The sequence below is a fragment of the Panulirus ornatus genome, chromosome 12 (genome assembly GCF_036320965.1).
Source record: "Panulirus ornatus isolate Po-2019 chromosome 12, ASM3632096v1, whole genome shotgun sequence".
NCBI lineage: Eukaryota > Metazoa > Arthropoda > Malacostraca > Decapoda > Palinuridae > Panulirus > Panulirus ornatus.
In genome coordinates this window covers 50,795,529-50,818,175 of record NC_092235.1, presented here as the reverse complement: position 1 = coordinate 50,818,175, position 22,647 = coordinate 50,795,529, and the positions used below count along the sequence as shown (strand labels likewise).

At 41.9% G+C, this 22,647-nt stretch overlaps 1 protein-coding gene across 10 annotated transcripts in view; it reads left to right on the top strand.

Annotated features, from left to right (window-relative positions):
• Positions 1–22,647, top strand: part of LOC139752051 (uncharacterized) — a 233,328-nt gene that overhangs the window by 128,521 nt on the left and 82,160 nt on the right. For 2 of the 10 annotated variants that reach the window (XM_071667882.1, XM_071667880.1), the window contains exon 7: positions 13,945–14,083. The exons of 7 other annotated variants lie outside the window; for them this stretch is intronic. Coding sequence is in view for 1 of the 3 variants with exons in the window: in XM_071667881.1 (XP_071523982.1) it covers positions 13,945–15,687 (1,743 nt within the window). In the remaining 2 variants the exon portion in view is untranslated. Of the gene's footprint in view, positions 1–13,944; positions 16,150–22,647 lie in introns of those variants that run through there. One more of the 10 variants, XM_071667881.1, reaches the window with a different exon arrangement.

The following is a 22,647-nucleotide window of genomic DNA, read 5'->3' as shown; positions in this document are numbered from 1 at the left end:
ATCAGCCCACACCCAACACAGATCTTAATTCTCCCCTTAGGGCTGGTTGATTAATGGGTGCCTGGCTTTAGGTGGTGTGTGTGTGTGTGTGTGTGTATGCATACATAGGCATAAAAAACATGATGCATGCATACATTTTCAGAAGATGGAGCAACAAAAGTGTAAAACTCCACCTGTAACAGTTAGTGATCACACATATTATTGTTTGTGCAGAGATGCTCTCAGTGGACTGTGTGCTGATATTTAAAATTCTAAAGGATCTGCACTCCAGCAGGCTTGTTGTGCACAAGTAAGGGGATGGAGTAAAGTGTGTAGGGGTCCTTGTATGATATATCATTTGGATTTGTCTGATTTTAGCAATTCTTGGGAGATTGGTTAAAAGTTGGGTGTTGGAAAACTTCAGATTCAAATTGAGTACTTAGAATGTTGCCATCCTCACTGTACTGAAATTTCGAAAGTAGTGCACACTTAGAGAGTATCCATACAGTAAATAGTGGGAATGATTGACATGGGAAGAGTAAACATATATGCCCAGGAGCTGTGTAAAAAAATTTTAACAGAGAGTAAAGATAGATGGTACAATATTGACAGTCATACAGCAACACAAACAGCTTAGCATTCAAATACTCCTTGGATAAAATGTACTCATTTGTAAGCAAGGTATGGTATTGTATTTTCCCATTTTGAAGGAGCGAATTAAGAAGTTTAGAAATAGAATCTAGGCTCTTGAGTATTTGAGAATTGAGTACTCAGAATGTTGCCATCCTCACTGTACTGAAATTTCGAAAGTAGTGCACACTTAGAGAGTATCCATACAGTAAATAGTGGGAATGATTGACATGGGAAGAGTAAACATATATGCCCAGGAGCTGTGTAAAAAAATTTTAACAGAGAGTAAAGATAAATGGTACAATATTGACAGTCATACAGCAACACAAACAGCTTAGCATTCAAATACTCCTTGGATAAAATGTACTCATTTGTAAGCAAGGTATGGTATTGTATTTTCCCATTTTGAAGGAGCGAATTAAGAAGTTTAGAAATAGAATCTAGGCTCTTAACAAGAAGGAAACATAAAGAAGAAACCAAGCAGGAAACATCAGTAGTCAGTAGTTTGGTAGGGCTGTTTGAAATAATTAAGATACAGGGTCAGAAGTTAGGGATCAAGTTAAAGCCCAAAAAGGATATTATGAGAAGAAAGAACATGGCTTGAGAAATATAGTGTTTGGATATGAACAAAAGTTTAGGTTAATGGAGGGGATTCAAGAGGTACATAATCAGAGGAAAAAAGGGTGAATTGATTAAAAAAGCAAGTAAGGTCTGATGGGTCATTTCAGAATGTCCAAGAGGTTTCTCAGCAAGAAGATAGTAATGAAAGATATAATGAATTTGTCAGCAATAGTATGGTGGGAGTTGCAACTTAAGCAGCTGATCAAAAGACACATATCATGAAGAATGACAGTAGAACACAGAACTGGGACTTTAGCAACAGTGGTAGACAGGTAATTGAATGAAGTTTTAGAAATAGTAATATGCACTGTCAGGGATTGAGTAATTATAAGATTTATGGCTTGATTGATGAAAGGTTCAGGAAATTGTAGAGTACACAAGACCAGTGCTTGTTAAGAAAAAAAGGGAGATTTTAGAGAAAGTAAAGATAAATAGGTTGACAATGCAACACTGAAGGATCTAGCACCAGAATTAGACATTTATAAAGTAGAAGGTTGATAGATGTAAATTGTTATTATTTTCAGTTTGGAAGAAGTTTGTACTCCAAGTAGGGAAGAAAGGGGAAAAAAAATGCTCGTTGAAAGCTAATGGAAGCTATGAAATTGTTTGATGCAGTTTTAATGATAAAAGAAAGGAAAAGGATTGGTTATTATAATCAAGATGGTAAAGGATGACCAGATATGGTTACATTTGACTTGGAGTCAGCTAGCTAGGAGGTACTTAGACAGGCAAAGAAACTTAAAAAATTGTGGAACAAAGTGAGGTATTCATCAAATAGGGCAAAGGAGGAGTGGGAGAAAAGCATAGAATACAGTCAGAAGGCAAAAAACTAGAGATGCCAAGTAAGGCAAGAGGGCAGGAGTGATAACAGATGGTAAAATCAGACTAAAAGTAATGTATACAAATATTGATTGATTCGTTGCTAATGGGAGAGCTGGAAATTAAGGATCATAAGGAAAAGCGCACCTGATATGGTTGGAGTTGTAGAAACAAAGCTTACTGTTCTGCCAAGGGGTACATGATAATGAGGAAGGAAAGTGAAGGCAAAGTGGGGGGGGGGGGATAGGCTCTCTTGATAAAAGATAGCCTAAAGTTTTAAGAAGTAGGTGAGGATGGCCCATACAGACAGTACCCTAGGGAAAAGTAACCATTGGGAAAAAGTGCAAATTGGTGTTATTATTATATGATCTTGAACTAGTATACATTGATGACATTGAGGGAACAATCATTATAGCACATGAGTGAGTGTACAGAAATGGTAAAGTATTGATAATGGGGGATTTCAATCATACATGGACAGACAGGGAAAGTTTGGATTTTCATAGTGGCAAGGAGACATGGTGACAGAAGTTTCTAGAGTTTGTTCCAAAAAAAAATTCTTATACTAGCTTGTCACTAAGCACACTAGAATGAGAGGGACTGATACACCATCTTTGTTAGATTTTATCTTCACACATACTAGCTTTGATATTAGAAATAATGTATGTAATACACCAACTAGAAGAAATGATCATGTAATGTTTAAGTTTAATTATGTGTTAGGTGAGGATATTTAAGGAACAGAAGTGAGCCAAGACGTAAGGAGGAGATATCATTGTGAGAATTTGTAAACCTCAACATTTTCTTTGTTAGCATAGGTTGGGAAATGGATTTCAGTAGCCAGTAAACTAGGGTTTTGTGAAGAGAGTTTGTGTGAAATTTTGGTGAAGGAGTAAGAACATGGGTACCTCATGAAGGAAAGTAACATACATTAATATATTTATACGTAAAGGAGAAAGTTGAGAGTAAATGTGAATAAGGATCACACAAAGTGAGACGAAGGGTATTTGATTACATAGTATTTGAATAGTCATTTCCCTTTATAGGGGTGATCATAGTGTAGTGGTAGTGCTCCGACCTGCTACGCTGGGGTCCCGGGTTCGATCCTGGCTGTTGGAAGTTTGTATGTTATATGGAAGTATATAGAAGTGCACGTTCAAATGCACTATTTTCATATATATATACCTCCGTGTTGTGCAGTTACGTTTTGTAAAATGCTGTCTGTTGATTGTGTGAGCCTATGGGAAATGACCAGTGGAGACCATGTTGCTCACCAATGTGAGACAAAGGGTATTCGATTACATAGTATTCGAAGTCATTTTCCTTTTTAGGGGGGTGATCATAGCCTAGCTGTAGTGCTCCCACCTGCTGCACAGGGTTCCCAGGTTTGATCCTGGCTGTTGGAGTTTTCTTTTATAGGAACAGCGCGTTCAGATGTGCTATATACGTATATATATTTTATATTATTTATTATACTTTGTCGCTGTCTCCCGCGTTTGCGAGGTAGCGCAAGGAAACAGACGAAAGAAATGCCCCCCCCCCCCCCCCCCCCCCCCCCATACACATGTATATACATACGTCCACACACGCAAATATACATACCTACACAGCTTTCCATGGTTTACCCCAGACGCTTCACATGCCCTGCTTCAATCCACTGACAGCACGTCAACCCCGGTATACCACATCGCTCCAATTCACTCTATTCCTTGCCCTCCTTTCACCCTCCTGCATGTTCAGGCCCCGATCACACAAAATCTTTTTCACTCCATCTTTCCACCTCCAATTTGGTCTCCCTCTTCTCCTTGTTCCCTCCACCTCCGACACATATATCCTCTTGGTCAATCTTTCCTCACTCATCCTCTCCATGTGCCCAAACCACTTCAAAACACCCTCTTCTGCTCTCTCAACCACGCTCTTTTTATTTCCCCACATCTCTCTTACCCTTACGTTACTCACTCGATCAAACCACCTCCCACCACACATTGTCCTCAAACATCTCATTTCCAGCACATCCATCCTCCTGTGCACAACTCTATCCATAGCCCACGCCTCGCAACCATACAACATTGTTGGAACCACTATTCCTTCAAACATACCCATTTTTGCTTTCCGAGATAATGTTCTCGACTTCCACACATTCTTCAAGGCCCACAGGATTTTCGCCCCCTCCCCCAGCCTATGATCCACTTCCGCTTCCATGGTTCCATCCGCTGCCAGATCCACTCCCAGATATCTAAAACACTTCACTTCCTCCAGTTTTTCTCCATTCAAACTCACCTCCCAATTGACTTGACCCTCAACCCTACTGTACCTAATAACCTTGCTCTTATTCACATTTACTCTTAACTTTCTTCTTCCACACACTTTTCCAAACTCAGTCACCAGCTTCTGCAGTTTCTCACATGAATCAGCCACCAGCGCTGTATCATCAGCGAACAACAACTGACTCACTTCCCAAGCTCTCTCATCCCCAACAGACTTCATACTTGCCCCTCTTTCCAAAACTCTTGCATTTACCTCCCTAACAACCCCATCCATAAACAAATTAAACAACCATGGAGACATCACACACCCCTGCCGCAAACCTACATTCACTGAGAACCAATCACTTTCCTCTCTTCCTACACGTACACATGCCTTACATCCTCGATAAAAACTTTTCACTGCTTCTAACAACTTTCCTCCCACACCATATATTCTTAATACCTTCCACAGAGCATCTCTATCAACTCTATCATATGCCTTCTCCAGATCCATAAATGCTACATACAAATCCATTTGCTTTTCTAAGTATTTCTCACATACATTCTTCAAAGCAAACACCTGATCCACACATCCTCTACCACTTCTGAAACCACACTGCTCTTCCCCAATCTGATGCTCTGTACATGCCTTCACCCTCTCAATCAATACCCTCCCATATAATTTACCAGGAATACTCAACAAACTTATACCTCTGTAATTTGAGCACTCACTCTTATCCCCTTTGCCTTTGTACAATGGCACTATGCACGCATTCCGCCAATCCTCAGGCACCTCACCATGAGTCATACATACATTAAATAACCTTACCAACCAGTCAACAATACAGTCACCCCCTTTTTTGATAAATTCCACTGCAATACCATCCAAACCTGCTGCCTTGCCGGCTTTCATCTTCCGCAAAGCTTTCACTACCTCTTCTCTGTTTACCAAATCATTTTCCCTAACCCTCTCACTTTGCACACCACCTCGACCAAAACACCCTATATCTGCCACTCTATCATCAAACCTTCAAAATACTCACTCCATCTCCTTCTCACATCACCACTACTTGTTTTCACCTCCCCACTTGCGCCCTTCACCGAAGTTCCCATTTGCTCCCTTGTCTTACGCACTTTATTTACCTCCTTCCAGAACATCTTTTTATTCTCCCTAAAATTTAATGATACTCTCTCACCCCAACTCTCATTTGCCCTTTTTTTCACCTCTTGCACCTTTCTCTTGACCTCTTGTCTCTTTCTTTTATACATCTCCCACTCAATTGCATTTTTTCCCTGCAAAAATCGTCCAGATGCCTCTCTCTTCTCTTTCACTAATACTCTTACTTCTTCATCCCACCACTCACTACCCTTTCTAATCAACCCACCTCCCACTCTTCTCATGCCACAAGCATCTTTTGCACAATCCATCACTGATTCCCTAAATACATCCCATTCCTCCCCCACTCCCCTTACTTCCATTGTTCTCACCTTTTTCCATTCTGTACTCAGTCTCTCCTGGTACTTCCTCACACAGGTCTCCTTCTCAAGCTCACTTACTCTCACCACCCTCTTCACCCCAACATTCACTCTTCTTTTCTGAAAACCCATACAAATCTTCACCTTAGCCTCCACAAGATAATGATCAGACATCCCTCCAGTTGCACCTCTCAGCACATTAACATCCAAAAGTCTCTCTTTCGCATGCCTGTCAATTAACACGTAATCCAATAACGCTCTCTGGCCATCTCTCCTACTTACATAAGTATACTTATGTATATCTCGCTTTTTAAACCAGGTATTCCCAATCATCAGTCCTTTTTCAGCACATAAATCTACAAGCTCTTCACCATTTCCATTTACAACACTGAACACCCCATGTATACCAGTTATTCCCTCAACTGCCACATTACTCACCTTTGCATTCAAATCACCCATCACTATGACCCGGTCTCGTGCATCAAAACTACTAACACACTCATTCAGCTGCTCCCAAAACACTTGCCTCTCTTGATCTTTCTTCTCATGCCCAGGTGCATATGCACCAATAATCACCCACCTCTCTCCATCAACTTTCAGTTTTACCCATATTAATCGAGAATTTACTTTCTTACACTCTATCACATACTCCCACAACTCCTGTTTCAGGAGTATTGCTACTCCTTCCCTTGCTCTTGTCCTCTCACTAACCCCTGACTTTACTCCCCAGACATTCCCAAACCACTCTTCCCCTTTACCCTTGTGCTTCGTTTCACTCAGAGCCAAAACATCCAGGTTCCTTTCCTCAAACATACTACCTATCTCTCCTTTTTTCACATCTTGGTTACATCCACACACATTTAGGCACCCCACTCTGAGCCTTCGAGGAGGATGAGCACTCCCCGCATGACTCCTTCTTCTGTTTCCCATTTTAGAAAGTTATATATATACGTATATATATATATATATATATTTATATATATATATATATATATATATATATATATATATATATTTTTTTTTTTTTTTTTATACTTTGTCGCTGTCTCCCGCGTTTGCGAGGTAGCGCAAGGAAACAGACGAAAGAAATGGCCCAACCCCCCCCATACACATGTACATACACACGTCCACACACGCAAATATACATACCTACACAGCTTTCCATGGTTTACCCCAGACGCTTCACATGCCTTGATTCAATCCACTGACAGCACGTCAACCCCTGTATACCACATCGCTCCAATTCACTCTATTCCTTGCCCTCCTTTCACCCTCCTGCATGTTCAGGCCCCGATCACACAAAATCTTTTTCACTCCATCTTTCCACCTCCAATTTGGTCTCCCTCTTCTCCTTGTTCCCTCCACCTCCGACACATATATTCTCTTGGTCAATCTTTCCTCACTCATTCTCTCCATGTGCCCAAACCATTTCAAAACACCCTCTTCTGCTCTCTCAACCACGCTCTTTTTATTTCCACACATCTCTCTTACCCTTACGTTACTTACTCGATCAAACCACCTCACACCACACATTTTCCTCAAACATCTCATTTCCAGCACATCCATCCTCCTGCGCACATCTCTATCCATAGCCCACGCCTCGCAACCATACAACATTGTTGGAACCACTATTCCTTCAAACATACCCATTTTTGCTTTCCGAGATAATGTTCTCGACTTCCACACATTTTTCAAGGCTCCCAAAATTTTCGCCCCCTCCCCCACCCTATGATCCACTTCCGCTTCCATGGTTCCATCCGCTGACAGATCCACTCCCAGATATCTAAAACACTTCACTTCCTCCAGTTTTTCTCCATTCAAACTCACCTCCCAATTGACTTGACCCTCACCCCTACTGTACCTAATAACCTTGCTCTTATTCACATTTACTCTTAACTTTCTTCTTCCACACACTTTACCAAACTCAGTCACCAGCTTCTGCAGTTTCTCACATGAATCAGCCACCAGCGCTGTATCATCAGCGAACAACAACTGACTCACTTCCCAAGCTCTCTCATCCCCAACAGACTTCATACTTGCCCCTCTTTCCAGGACTCTTGCATTTACCTCCCTAACAACCCCATCCATAAACAAATTAAACAACCATGGAGACATCACACACCCCTGCCGCAAACCTACATTCACTGAGAACCAATCACTTTCCTCTCTTCCTACACGTACACATGCCTTACATCCTCGATAAAAACTTTTCACTGCTTCTAACAACTTGCCTCCCACACCATATATTCTTAATACCTTCCACAGAGCATCTCTATCAACTCTATCATATGCCTTCTCCAGATCCATAAATGCTACATACATATATATATATATATCTATATATATATATATATATATATATATATATATATATATATATATATATATATATATATATCCCTGGGGATAGGGGATTAAGAATACTTCCCACGTATTCCCTGCGTGTCGTAGAAGGCGACTAAAAGGGGAGGGAGCGGGGGGTCTGGAAATCCTCCCCTCTCGTTTTTTTTTTTAATTTTCCAAAAGAAGGAACAGAGGGGGCCAGGTGAGGATATTCCAAAAAAGGCCCAGTCCTCTGTTCCTAACGCTACCTTGCTAACGCGGGAAATGGCGAATAGTTTAAAAGAAGAAAGAAAAAGAAATATATATATATATATATATATATATATATATATATATATATATATATATATATATATTTATTTAATTATATTTATTATACTTTGTCGCTGTCTCCCGCGTTAGCGAGGTAGCACAAGGAAACAGACACAAGAATGGCCCAACCCACCCATATACACATGTACATACATACACGTCCACACACACACACATGTACATAATTCATACTGTCTGCCCTTATTCATTCCCATCGCCACCCCGCCACACATGAAATGAAAACCCCCTCCCCCTTCATGTGCGCGAAATAGCACTAGGAAAAGACAACAAAGGCCACATTCGTTCACACTCAGTCTCTAGCTGTCATGTATAGTGCATCGAAACCACAGCTCCCTTTCCACATCCAGGCCCCAGAAAACTTTCCATGGTTTACCCCAAACGCTTCACATGCCCTGGTTCAATCCATTGACAGCACGTCGACCCCGGTATACCATATTCTTCCAATTCACTCTATTCCTTGCACGCCTTTCACCCTCCTGCATGTTCAGGCCCCGATCACTCAAAATCTTTTTCACTCCATCTTTCCACCTCCAATTTGGTCTCCCACTTCTCCTCGTTCCCTCCACCTCTGACACATATATTCTCTTGGTCAATCTTTCCTCTCCATGTGACCAAACCATTTCAAAACACCCTCTTCTGCTCTCTCAACCACACACTTTTTATTTCCACACATCTCTCTTACCCTTACAGTACTTACTCGATCAAGCCACCTCACACCACATATTGTCCTCAAACATCTCATTTCCAGCACATCCACCCTCCTGCGCACAACTCTATCCATAGCCCACGCCTCGCAACCATACAACATTGTTGGAACCACTATTCCTTCAAACATAGCCAGTTTTGCTTTTGGAGATAATGTTCTCAACTTCCAAACATTCTTCAAGGCGCCCAGAATTTTTGCCCCCACCCCCACCCTATGACTCACTTCTGCTTCCATGGTTCCATATATATATATATATATATATATATATATATATATATATATATATATATATATATATATATATATATATATATATATATTCTTCTGTTTCCCACTTTAGAAAGTTGAAATACAAGGAGGGGAGGGTTTCTAACCACCCTGTTCCTGTCCCCTTTAGTTGCCTTCTACGACACGCGGGGTATGTGTGGGAAGTATTCTTTCTCCGCTATCCCTAGGGATGGTACGTTTGAGGAAAGGAACCTGGATGTCATAGCTTTAAGTGAAATGAAGCTCAAGGGTAAAGGTGAAGAGTGGTTTGGGAATATTTTGGGAGTAAAGTCAGGGGTTGGTGAGAGGACAAGAGCAAACAAAGGAAGGAGTAGCAGTACTCCTGAAACAGGAGTTGTGGGAGTATGTGATAGAGTGTAAGGAAGTAAACTCTAGATTGATATGGGTAAAACTGAAAGTGGATGGAGAGAGATTGGTAATTATTGGTGCCTATGCACCGGGGAATGAGAAGAATGATCATGAGAGGCAAGTGTTTTGGGAGCAGCTGAGTGAGTGTGTTAGCAGTTTTGATGCATGAGACTGGGTTATAGTTATAGGTGATTTGAATGCAAGTGTGGGTAATATGGTGGTTGAGGGAATAATTGGTGTACATGGGGTGTATAGTGTTGTAAATGGAAATGGTGAAGAGCTTGTAGATTTGTGTGCTGAAAAAGGAATGGTGATTGGGAATACCTGGTTTAAAAGGAGATATATATATATATATATGTAAGTAGGAGAGATGGCCAGAGAGCATTAGTGGATTACATGTTGATTGATAGGCATGTGAAAGAGAGACTTTTGGATATTAATGTGTTAAGAGATGCAACTGGAGGGATGTCTGATCAATATCTTGTGGAGGCAAAGGTGAAGATTTGTAGAGGTTTTCAGAAAAGAAGAGAGAATGGGGTGAAGAGTGGTGAGAGTATGTGAGCTTGGGAAGGAGACATGTGAAGAAGTTCATGGAGAGACTGAGTGCGGAATGGAAAAAGGTGAGAGCAAAGGGCGTAAAGGGAGTGGAGGAGGAATGGGATGTATTTAGGGAAGCAGTGATGGCTTGTGCAAAAGATGCTTGTGGCATGAGAAAGGTGGGACACAGGCAAATTAGGAAAGGTAGTGAGTGGTGGGATGAAGAAGTAAGATTGTTAGTGAAAGAGAAGAGAGAGGCATTGGGTTGATTTTTGCCAGGAAGTAGTGCAAATGACTGGGAGATGTATAAAAGAAAGAGGCAGAAGGGCAAGAGAAAGGTGTAAGAGGCGAAAAAGAGGGCAAATAGGAGTTGGGGTGAGAGATTATCATTAAATTTTAGGGAGAATAAGATGTTTTGGAAGGAAGTAAATAAAGTGTGTAAGACAAGAGAACAAATGGGAACATCGGTGAAGGGGGCTAATGGGGAGGTAATAACAAGTACTGATGATGTGAGAAGGAGATGGAGTGAGTATTTTGAAGGTTTGTTGAATGTGTTTGATGATAGTGTGGCAGATATAGGGTGTTTTGGTCGAGTTGGTGTGTGAAGTGAGAGGGCAGGGAAAATGATTTGGCAAACAGAGAAGATGAAAGCCGGCAAGGCAGTGGGTTTGGATGGTATTGCAGTGGAATGTATTAAAAAAGGGGGTGACTGTTGTGGACTGGTTGGTAAGGATATTTAATGTACGTATGGCTCATGGTGAAGTGTCTGAGGAATGGCGGAATGCACGCATAGTGCCATTGTACAAAGGCAAAGGGGGTAAAGGTGAGTGTTCAAATTACAGAGGTATAAGTTTGTTGAGTATTCCTGGGAAATTATGTGGGAGGATATGGATTGAGAGGGTGAAGGCATGTAAAGAGCAACAGATTGGGGAAGAGCAGTATGGTTTCAGAAGTGGTAGAGGATGTGTGGATTTGTATGCAGCATTTATGGATCTAGAGAAGGCATGTGACAAGAGTTGATAGAGATGCTTTGTGGAAGGTATTAAGAGTATATGGAGTGGCAGGCAATTTGCTAGAAGCAGTGAAAAGTACAAGTAGGAAGAGAGGAAAGTGATTGGTTCTCAGTGAATGTCGGTTTGCGGCAAGGGTGTGTGATGTCTCCATGGTGGTTTAATTTGTTTATGGATGGGGTTGTTAGGGAGATGAATGCAAGAGTTTTGGAGAGTGGGGCAAGTATGCAGTCTGTTGTGGATGAGAGGGCTTGGGAAGTGAGTCAGTTGTTGTTCGCTGATGATACAGTGCCGGTGGCTGATTTGGGTGAGAAACTGCAGAAGCTGGTGACTGAGTTTGGTAAAGTGTGTGAAAGAAAAAAGGTGAGAGTAAATGTGAATAAGAGCAAGGTTATTAGGTACAGTAGGGTTAAGAGACAGATCAGTTGGGAGGTAAGTTTGAATGGAGAAAAACTGGAGGAAGTGAAGTGTTTTAGATATCTGGGAGTGGATTTGGCAGTGGGTGGAACCATGGAAGTGGAAGTGAGTCACCGGGTGGGGGAGAGGGCGAACGTTCTAGGAGCGTTGAAGAATGTGTGGAAGGAAAGAACAGTGTGGAAGGAATAGTGTTTCCCACAATGTTATATGGGTGCAAGGCGGGGCTATAGATAGGGTTGTGTGGAGAAGGCTGGATGTGTTGGAAATGAGATGTTTGAGGACAATATGTGGTGTGAGGTGGTTTGATCGAGTAAGTAATGGAATAGTGAGAGAGATGTGTGGTGATAAAAAGAGTGTGGTTGAGAGAGCAGAAGAGAGGTGTATTGAAATGGTTTGGTCACAAAGATAGAAAGCAAAAATGAGTATGTTTGAAGGAATAGTGGTTCCGACAATGTTATATAGTTGTGAAGCTTGGGCTATAGATAGGGCTGTGGGAGGAGGGTGGATGTGCTGGAAATGAGATGTTTGAGGGCAATATGTGGTGTGAGGTGGTTTGATCGAGTAAGTAATGAAAGGGTAAGAGAGATGTGTGGTAATAAAAAGAGTGTGATTGAGAGAGCAGAAGAAGATGTTTTGAAATGGTGGTCACATGGAGAGAATGAGTGAGGGAAGATTGACAGAGAGGATATATGTGTCAGAGGTGGAGGGAATGAGGAAAAGTGGGAGACCAAATTGGAGGTGGAAAGATGAAGTGAAAAAGATTTTGAGTGATCAGGGCCTGAACATGCAGGAGGGTGAAAGGCGTGCAAGGAGTAGAGTGAATTGAAACGATGTGGTATACCGGGGTTGACATGCTGTCAGTGGATTGAACCAGGGCATGTGAAGCATCTGGGGTAAACCATGGAAAGTTGTGTGGGGCCTGGATGTGGAAAGGGAGCTGTGGTTTCAGTGCACTATACATGACAGCTAGAGACTGAGTGTGAATGAATGTGGCCTTTGTTGTGTCAGTCTCTAAATGTCATGTAATAGTGCACTGAAACCACAGCTCCCTTTCCACATCCAGGCCCCACAGAACTTTCCATGGTTTACCCCAGACGCTTCACATGCCCTGGTTCAATCCATTGACAGCAGGTTGACTCCGGTATACCACATCGTTCCAATTCACTCTATTCCTTGCATGCCTTTCACCCTCCTGCATGTTCAGGCCCCAATCGCTCAAAACCTTTTTCGCTCCATCCTTCCACCTCCAAATTGGTCTTCCACTTCTTCTCGTTCCCTCCACCTGTGACACATATATCCTCTTTGTCAAGCTTTCCTTACTCATTCTCTCCATCTGACCAAACCATTTCAATACACCCTCTTCAGCTCTCTCTGCCACACTTTTTTTATTACCACATATCTCTCTTACCTTTTCATTACTTACTCGATCAAACTACCTTTTCTTTATTATACTATGTCGCTGTCTCCTGTGTTAGCGAGGTAGCGCAAGGAAACAGTTGAAAGAATGGCCCAACCAACCCACATCCACATGTATATACATATATGCCAACACATGCACATATACATACCTATACATTTCAACGTATACGTACATATACAAAGGCATATATATATATACACATGTACATATTCATACATGCTGTCTTCATGTATTCCTGTTGCCACCCTACCACACATGAAATGGCACCCCCTTCCCCCGTGTGCATGCACGGTAGCTTTAGGAAAAAGACAACAAAGGCCACATTCGTTTACACTCAGTCTCTAGCTGTCATGTGTAATGCACCAAAACCACAGCTCCCTTTCCACATCCAGGCCCAACAAAACTTTCAATGGTTTATCCCAGATGCTTCACATGCCCTCGTTCAATCTATTGACAGCACGTGGACCCTGGTATACCACATTGTTCCAATTCACTTTATTTCTTACATGCCTTTCACCTTCCTGTATATGTTCAGGTCCCAGTCTCTCAAAATGTTTTTCACTCCATCCTTCCACCTACAATTTGGTCTCCCACTTCTTTTCGTTCCCTCCACCTGTGACACATATATTTTGTGCATGGTACAAGGAAATGGTGTACATTTTTGAAATGGTTGTTGTGGTATCTGGTTCAGAGTAAGGTAACAGAAACTTAAAGGCATATTTGATTGAATGGTGTGTGTGTCATGGCAGTGAGCCAGTGTGTATGTTACAGGAGAGCGTGGATGTGGTCACCATCGGCATAGCAGCAAATGCTCCTGCTAGAAATTGGCCTGAGGGGGCATCTGGTAGTGTCATCTCAGTGTTCTGCCCCACAGAAGGTTCCCGTCTCCGGCGTCGTCGTCCAGCTAGCTACAGACCGTGTGATTTGTGTGGTGTCATCCCCTTTGGTGACGTTGAACGACATGTTGCTGAATATCATCCAGAAACTCTCATAAGGCCATGTGCAATTTGTGATGCACGCTTCCGCACATTCCGGCAGCTTGGTAATCATGTACTTCGTGTTCATGGTCCAAGTCTAGTGTGCCCAGCATGTTCATCTGCCTTCCCTGATGCTTCTGCCTTTACCAAGCACCTAAATGAAACCCACTCAGAGGTTCCAGCTGCATTTACTTGTGTGGTATGTCGGCATTCTCTCTCTTCTCTTGTCGACTATTGCACCCACATGGAAACTCATCAGGCTGAGGCTACTGTGTTCTCTTCTGAAGATCAAATTGAGAAAACAGACATGAATAATCCACCTCTCAATCCAAATGGTGATTTTGATGAGGAAGAACCAGACCAGATATGGTGTAGTCATTGTCAGAAAAATCTTAATTCAGCCGTTGCTCTAAAACGTCATTTACAGCGGGTGCATGGAAAACGACCTTCTTTCCAGTGTGAAATATGCTTTTTAAGATTTCAGTCAAGTGGTGGATTACTTGATCACACGGAGACACATAACACTGGGGCAATACAGTGTCCCCTGTGTGACCAGCAGTTTGCAAAGTTTCACCATTTGAGAAATCACTGTGATATTGTTCATGCTGATACTGCATCATTCAAATGCCAGCATTGTTCACATGTAGCAAAATCCATCAATGCTTTGTTTACACATGTTCTCATTCGCCATCCAGACCAACTTGGTCTGGCACGTAATGTTCGATGTACAAAATGTGGAGAAAAGTTCCATTCTGGGCGAGAGTTAAGCCAGCATAAGGCAGCACGCCATGCTGAATTGGTTGGTTGCATTCACTGTGGGAAACAGATGAGTAAATATTTGATTGCAACTCATATCAATGAAAAACACACCAAAGAGCACAAAAGTGAATGTAACTTTTGTGGTCAAGCTTTTTTCAATCCAGGTAAACTCTCAGACCATGTAAAGCGACACCATCTGCGTAAACATTATGCACGTTTTGTTTGTCATATATGTAGTAAGGCATACATAACACGCCATGAACTTTTAAGGCATACTGCTGCACATCAGAATGAGCGAAGATACAAGTGTGAATTCTGCAGCCGTGCTTACTTTAAAGCTGGTGACTTAACTTATCACCGACGTACTCATACTGGGGAGCGTCCGCATAGTTGTAGTTCCTGTGAAGCTGCATTTAGTCGGCCATCAGAATTAACAACACACCTAGCTCGTGCTCACGGTATTCACCATCGTACTCGACGTTACCTTAGGACAGCTGTGCCTGATCCTCCAGAATCTTCCAATAGTCCTGTGGAAGTTAATCCCAGAAAATCCTCTGATCAGAATTTAGAAGTTCAAGTGGTTCCAGGGCAGAATGATAACACTTCACAAGTTATCACAGAGGTGGGCGAAGATGGGCGTATAGTTCATGTAGTGGAAGGTGATCCATCATTACATGTTGTGCATGCCCTCTCTCGTGAATTGGCTAAAGGTCATTCACATGAGCTACAGCACGATCAGGGTGACATGCAGGTCATATATGTTGAGTTGGTGGAATAGTTTCTTATTAGATCTTTAAGCATTACATTTATACAGCATTACAGACTGATTGCTTTTCTTTGAGTTTGGATTCAGATTGATTATTGCTTGATAATATGCTGTGAAGGATGAAGCAATACACTGACTGTCACAGAGGACAGTTACCTGCATTTACAGCTTTCAGTAAATGTTTGACTCTTAGTGCTAGGTAAGGGAGGTAATATTGTCCAATTAAGGAGCAGAGCTGATTAATGTAATAGAGTCCCTGGAAAATTGAACAACTCTAGTGAGAATTGTGTATGTACTTTAGATATGATCAGGTGTAGATAAACATTGCTTCACATCTGGATAAAATAAAAATTGTAAAAAAAAAAAGAAAAAGAGTCCATGACTGATTGTGCAGTTTGCCATATGCATTTTATATAAAGATATTGACATGCATAGAACTATATAATGTATGTATATATTAAAGATGACATTCATTTTCTTTGTTTCCTTTTAACATGCCTCAATTAATTGCACATGAGTAATGTCATACCCAAACACAACAGTGCTTGCAATGGAAGGAGTAGTGTGAACATATCCATCTGCATGTCCGTCCCTTAAGTGAGCAGGATAGCCAGCTCAAAAGTTCAAAATATTTTGTTCTTGGGTTCAAATATTTTGTTCTTGGGTTCTTTGATACATATTTGGTAATCTGTCATAAACTAACATATGAATATACATTTATTTCATTTGTAATCTCCCCAGGACTAATTTCTGTAAAAGATTCCTGGTGTTACCCAGGACCTGTCTAAAGACTTCTGCAGCCTCTCTCTCTCTCTCTCTCTCTCTCTCTCTCTCTCTCTCTCTCTCTCTCTCTCTCTCTCTCTCTCTCTCTCTCTCTCTCTCTCTCTCTCTCTCTCTCTCTCTCTCTCTCTCTCTCTCTCTCTCTCTCTCTCTCTCTCTCTCTCTCTCTCTCTCTCTCTCTCTCTCTCTCTCTCTCTCTCTCTCTCTCTCTCTCTCTCTCTCTCTCTCTCTCTCTCTCTCTCTCTCTCTCTCTCTCTCTCTCTCTCTCTCTCTCTCTCTCTCTCTCTCTCTCTCTCTCTCTCTCTCTCTCTCTCTCTCTCTCTCTCTCTCTCTCTCTCTCTCTCTCTCTCTCTCTCTCTCTCTCTCTCTCTCTCTCTCTCTCTCTCTCTCTCTCTCTCTCTCTCTCTCTCTCTCTCTCTCTCTCTCTCTCTCTCTCTCTCTCTCTCTCTCTCTCTCTCTCTCTCTCTCTCTCTCTCTCTCTCTCTCTCTCTCTCTCTCTCTCTCTCTCTCTCTCTCTCTCTCTCTCTCTCTCTCTCTCTCTCTCTCTCTCTCTCTCTCTCTCTCTCTCTCTCTCTCTCTCTCTCTCTCTCTCTCTCTCTCTCTCTCTCTCTCTCATTAGAAGGAGGTAAATAACATGCGTAAAACGAGAGAACAAATGGAAACATCGGTGAAGGGGGCAAGTAGGGAAGTAATAACAGGTATTGATGAAGTGAGAAGGAGATGGAGTGAGTATTTTGAATGTTTGTTGAATGTGTTTGATGATAGAGTGGCAGATATAGGGTCTTTTGGTCAGGGTGGGCTGTGAAGTGAAAGAGTCTGGGATAATAGTTTGGTTAAGAGAAAAGAGGTAGTGAAAGCTTTGCGGAAGATGAAAGCCGGCAAGGCAGTGGGTTTGGATGGTATTGCAGTAGAATTTATTAAGAAAGGGGGTGACTGTTGTTGATTGATTGGTAAGAATTTTCATTTTATTTATGGATCATGGAGAAGTGCCTGAGGATTGGTGGAATGCATACATAGTGCCATTGTACAAAGGCAAAGGGGATAAAGGTGAGTGTTCAAACTACAGAGGCATGAGTTTGTTGAGTATTCTTGGGAAATTATATGGGAGGGGTATTGACTGAGAGGGTGAAGGCATGTACAGAGCATCAAATTTGGGAGGAGCAGTATGGTTTTAGAAGTGGTAGAGGGTGTTTGGATCAGGTGTTTGCTTTGAAGAATGTGTGTGACAAATGCTCAGAAAAACAGATGGATTTGTATGTAGCATTTATGGACCTGGAGAAGGCATATGATGGGGTTGATATAGATGCTTTGTTGAAGGTTTTAAGAGTATATGGTGTGGGAGGTAAGTTGCTAAAAGTATTGAAAAGATTTTACCATGGAAGTAAGGCATGTATATGAGTAGGAAGAGAGGAGAATGATTGGTTCCCATTGAATGTAGGTTTGCGGCAGGGGTGTGTGATGTCCCCATGGTTGTTTAATTTCTTCATTGATTGGGTGGCTAGGGAGGTAAATCCAAGAGTTTTGGAGAGAGGGGTGAGTATGCAGTCTGTTAGGGATGAGAGGACCTGGAAATTGAGTATTTTGTTGTTAGCTGATGATGCATCTCTAGTGGCTGATTCGAATGAGAAACTGCAGAAGTAGGTGACTGAGTTTGGAAAAGTGTGTGAAAGGAGAAAGTTGAGAGTAATTATGAATAAGAGCAAGGTTATTTGGTTTAGTAGGGTTGAGGGACAAATTAATTGGGATTTAAGTTTGAATGTAGAAAAATTAGAGGAAGTGAAGTGTTATAGATATCTGGGAGTGGACTTAGCAGCAAATGGAAGCATGGATGCAGAATTGAGTCACAGGGTGGGGAAGGGGGCAAAGGTTTCGGGGGTGATGAAAAATGTGTGGAAGGAGATAACGTTGTCTTGGAGAGCAAAAATGGGTATGTTTGAAGGAATATTAGTTCTAACAATGTTATTTGGTTGTGAGGCATGGGTTGTAGATAGGGTTGTATGGAGGAGGGTGGATGTGTTGGAAATTAAATGTTTGAGGACAATATGTGGTGTGAGGTAGTTTGATCAAGTAAGTAATGAAAGGGTAAGAGAGATGTGTGGAAATAAAAAGAATGTGGTTGAGAGAGCAGATGAGGGTGTGTTGAAATGGTTTGGACATGTGAAGAGAATGAGTGAGGAAAGATTGACAAAGAGGATATATTTGTCAGAGGTGGAGGGAACAAGAAGCAGGAGACCAAATTGGAGGTGGAAGGATGGAGTGAAAAGGATTTTGAGCAATTAAGGCCTGAACATACAGGAGGGTTAGAGGCATGCAAGGAATAGAGTGAATTGGAATGACATGGTATACTGGGATCGACATTCTGTCATTGGACTGAACCAGGGCATGTGAAGCATCTGGGGTAACCCATGGAAAGGTCTGTGGGGCATGGATGTGGATTGGGATCTGTGGTTTCAGTGCATTACACATGACAGCTAGAGACTGAGTGTGAATGAATGTAGCCTTTTTTGTCTGTTTTCCTGGCGCTACTTCACTGAAGCAGGGGGTAGCGATGCTGTTTCCTGTGGTGTGAGGCAGCGCCAGGAATGGATGAAGGCAAGCAAGTGTGTATGTTTGCATGTGTATGTGTGTATATGTTGATAAGTATATGTGCCTTTATAGGTGTTTATGTATATATATATGTGTGTATGAGTGGATGGGCCATTCTTCATCTGTTTCCTGGCACTACCTTGCTGACACGGGAAATGGCGATCAAGTATAATGATTACAGATGAATACTTCCCACGTCTTCCCTGCATGTCATAGATGGCAACTAAAAGGGGAGGGAGACACACACACACACACACACACACACACACACACACACACACATGATCCCAAAGGTGAACTACTCACTAATCAACTGCAACCTCTCAGTATCTTCAGCCTATGCAACCAACCATCCAGACTCCTATCCATATCTAACTGCAGCTGACCTTACTAAATATCACATTCTGCTAACCAGCACTACACATAAGGACCAACTGGAACATGCTACATGAGTTGTCTTTGATCACTTGTCTGTCCTGATAACACTCCATTTAGCACACCCAACAACACAGCAACCAATAAAACTCACCCAAACTACAGAAAAGCACTCTGGCAAGCCTGCATTCACACTGTACATAGATACAAAGCTCCAAAACATCAGTATAAATAGATGATATATCATTCCTAGATCAAGCAGTCTTCAACTTCATCAGCCAGTAACATACCACGGGCATAAGAAGGAACAATTCAAATTTCTCTCCTCAAATCACACACCTCATAAAGCATAGAAAGCAGATCACACAACCACTGACCATGAGTACTAATTAAGAACAAATCCACACTCTCAGTATAAATAAAGCCACCACTAAATCGCTGAAAGACAAACTGAAAACTGGCACTCCTCAACCCAGCCACCAACCCTGGTGCATCATAGAAAGAATCCACTGTTATTGCACCCAACTCATGAAGCATTCCCGACCCATTCTTATGAAATTCCCTTTCCAAAAAAACACACAGACATAATTATGAGACACCACTCAAATATCAGCCACAAACCAACCAAAACCGAGAGCAAAAAAGTCATGGGAATCCTAAACAATATCCACTTATACAATTGGCCACCCACCCTTTACTCGAACTGATACAATTAGTGTAATTAAAACCTTAAACAATTCTCCTGCTTCAGGCCCTGACAACATATCAAATTTTCACATTGAATAAGTACAATCCAAGCACTGCATATATATTCAGCTACTCCTGGCTACATAATAATATCTGACATTTGGAAGCATGCCAACATAATGCCAATCCTAAAACCATCTAAACTACCCATCTCACCCTCCTCCTGTGGTCTTATGTGACTGTCCTCAGTTGCCCACCCATCCTTCATTCCCACTGATATGGGTAATGTATTTGAAACCTTAAACAGTTCTTCTGCTGCAGGCTCTGACAACATTTCATATTTTCACATGAAACATTATGGCCCATTTGCAGTCCAAGCATCTACATATATTTTCAGCTACTCCTGGCTGTGCAACTAAATCCGTAGTATCTGGAAACTTGCCAATATGATATCAATCATGAAGCTCTCTAAACCACCCATCTCCCCTCTCCTGCTATGGTCCTGTATCGTTTCTGTCCTCAGTATCTATACTCTGTAAAAAACAAGATCCACAACAAACCTTTCCCTCTCTGTGAGACCTTCCTCTTTTTCATTTCACTATACCAACATTTGTGGACTCTCTAGTAAACTATCCTCAGTTGAACACCATGTCTCGTACCTCTCCTAATATCTTACTTCTGTCTGAGACACAGTTGTCTTGTGATTTTCTCACTAGTCACTTTTTCTTTTCTAACTATAACCTCTACTCACGATTCCAGTTCAAAGGTGGTGTTTGTGCTTATTCCAACATTCACACACTTGTTGCATGTCTCAATGACCTTGAGTCACCAAACTTTGATGTTATGTGGGTCAAGATCTGTCTCCCTACTTCCACACTTTTCCTCTGTTTCACCTATTGCCCTCCTAATTCTACTAATTACATATCCTTCTTTGGGTATCTAAACTCCTGCCATGAGACTGTGACATCCTCTCACCTGCATGTCGAGATCCTCTACCTCGAAGATTTCAGTGTTCACAATTATGAATGGTTGAATTCCCCCATATGGATGGTGGAGGGATTGAAGCCTTCATGTCATCCATTCTCAGTGATTTGGAGCAAATTATTTCCCACCCTACCTTATTCCTGACCATTGTGACCACTCCTTTAATATTCTGTATTTGTTTTTCTCACTAGTCCATCCCACAGTACATGCACAGTCTCGCCCCCAATTGGTTCATCTGATCACTCTCCTGAATATATCTATTCTAATGGCACCTACCCCTCCAGCAGCCCCTTTTAAGCATAAATACTGGCACTACAACAAAGCTGGCTGGAATAACTTGTGTAACTTCTTTTCTGACTTTCCTTGGGTAAATTACTGTCTCTTATGTGGTGATGCTTTGTCTCCACCAAACACATAGCAGAAGTTATTCTTGCGGGATTGGAAGCATTTATCCACTCTTCCTCCAAGATGACCTCTTCATACAGTCCATGGTTCAACCATTCCTTGTCTGAGGTCACTCAGGCAAGGGATCAGACATATCAGGCTTGGAAAAACTCTCCTTCCTCTGGCTCCCATTCAGCTTTTATCACTGCCCATAATCACTGCAAGCACATTATTTGTGAGGTGAAGAATCTTCTGTTCAAAGGAAGTGTGATAATCTCTCATTGTCATCCACTGATAGGTCTTTCTAGTCTTTAGCTATGGGCATCTCTAACAACTTCTGTTGCTATACCTTCCCTTCACTTTTCTGCTCTGATAGTAATGTAGCTGTCTTTCCCGTAGACAAAGCAGCTCTCTTTGGTTTCTGTTTCTCCTCTAACTCCACCTTGGATGGCTCTAACATTTCTTCACTCCCTGATGCTCCTCTTACTAATCCTATATCCCTTCCCGTAATCTCTTTTTGGGCTTCCAAAAAGCGTTTCTTTTTCTGGATGCAAACAAGGTATCCATTCCCATTTACTAAAAGAGTGTGCCTCTGAACTTGCATCTGTGCTTGCTCATCTGTTCTGTTTCTGTTTAGAGACCAAAACTGTTCCTTCTCCATAGAAGCATGTATTGATACCTCCCATCCACTGTGACCCCTATAACTACCATCCTATTGCTTTGACATCTACCATTTCCAACGTCGCTGTATCCCTCCTTGACTCTTATATCCTTAAACACCTCGAAAATCTCAGTCTTTGATCACCAGTATGGCTTCCATAAGACGAGATTCACTGGTGATATTCTCTCCTGTCTTACTATTGTCTTGTTATCATCCCTGAAAGATTTTGGGGAATCAAGTGTCCAAGGCTTTTGACAGGGTGTGGCAACAGGGTCTCATCTCTAAGCTCCCCTCATTTGGCTTCCCTCCCTTACTTTGCTCCTTCATATCCAGCTTCCTCCCTGGCTGATCTATCTCACTGGTTGTTGATGGATCAGCCTCTCCACTTTTCTCCATCAACAGTGGCATCCCCTAATCCTTTTCTTCTTTTTTCAATGATTTCCTCTCCTCAAATAACCCAATCCACTCATATACTGATGACTCGGCATTACATTCATCCACATCCTTCAATTCTG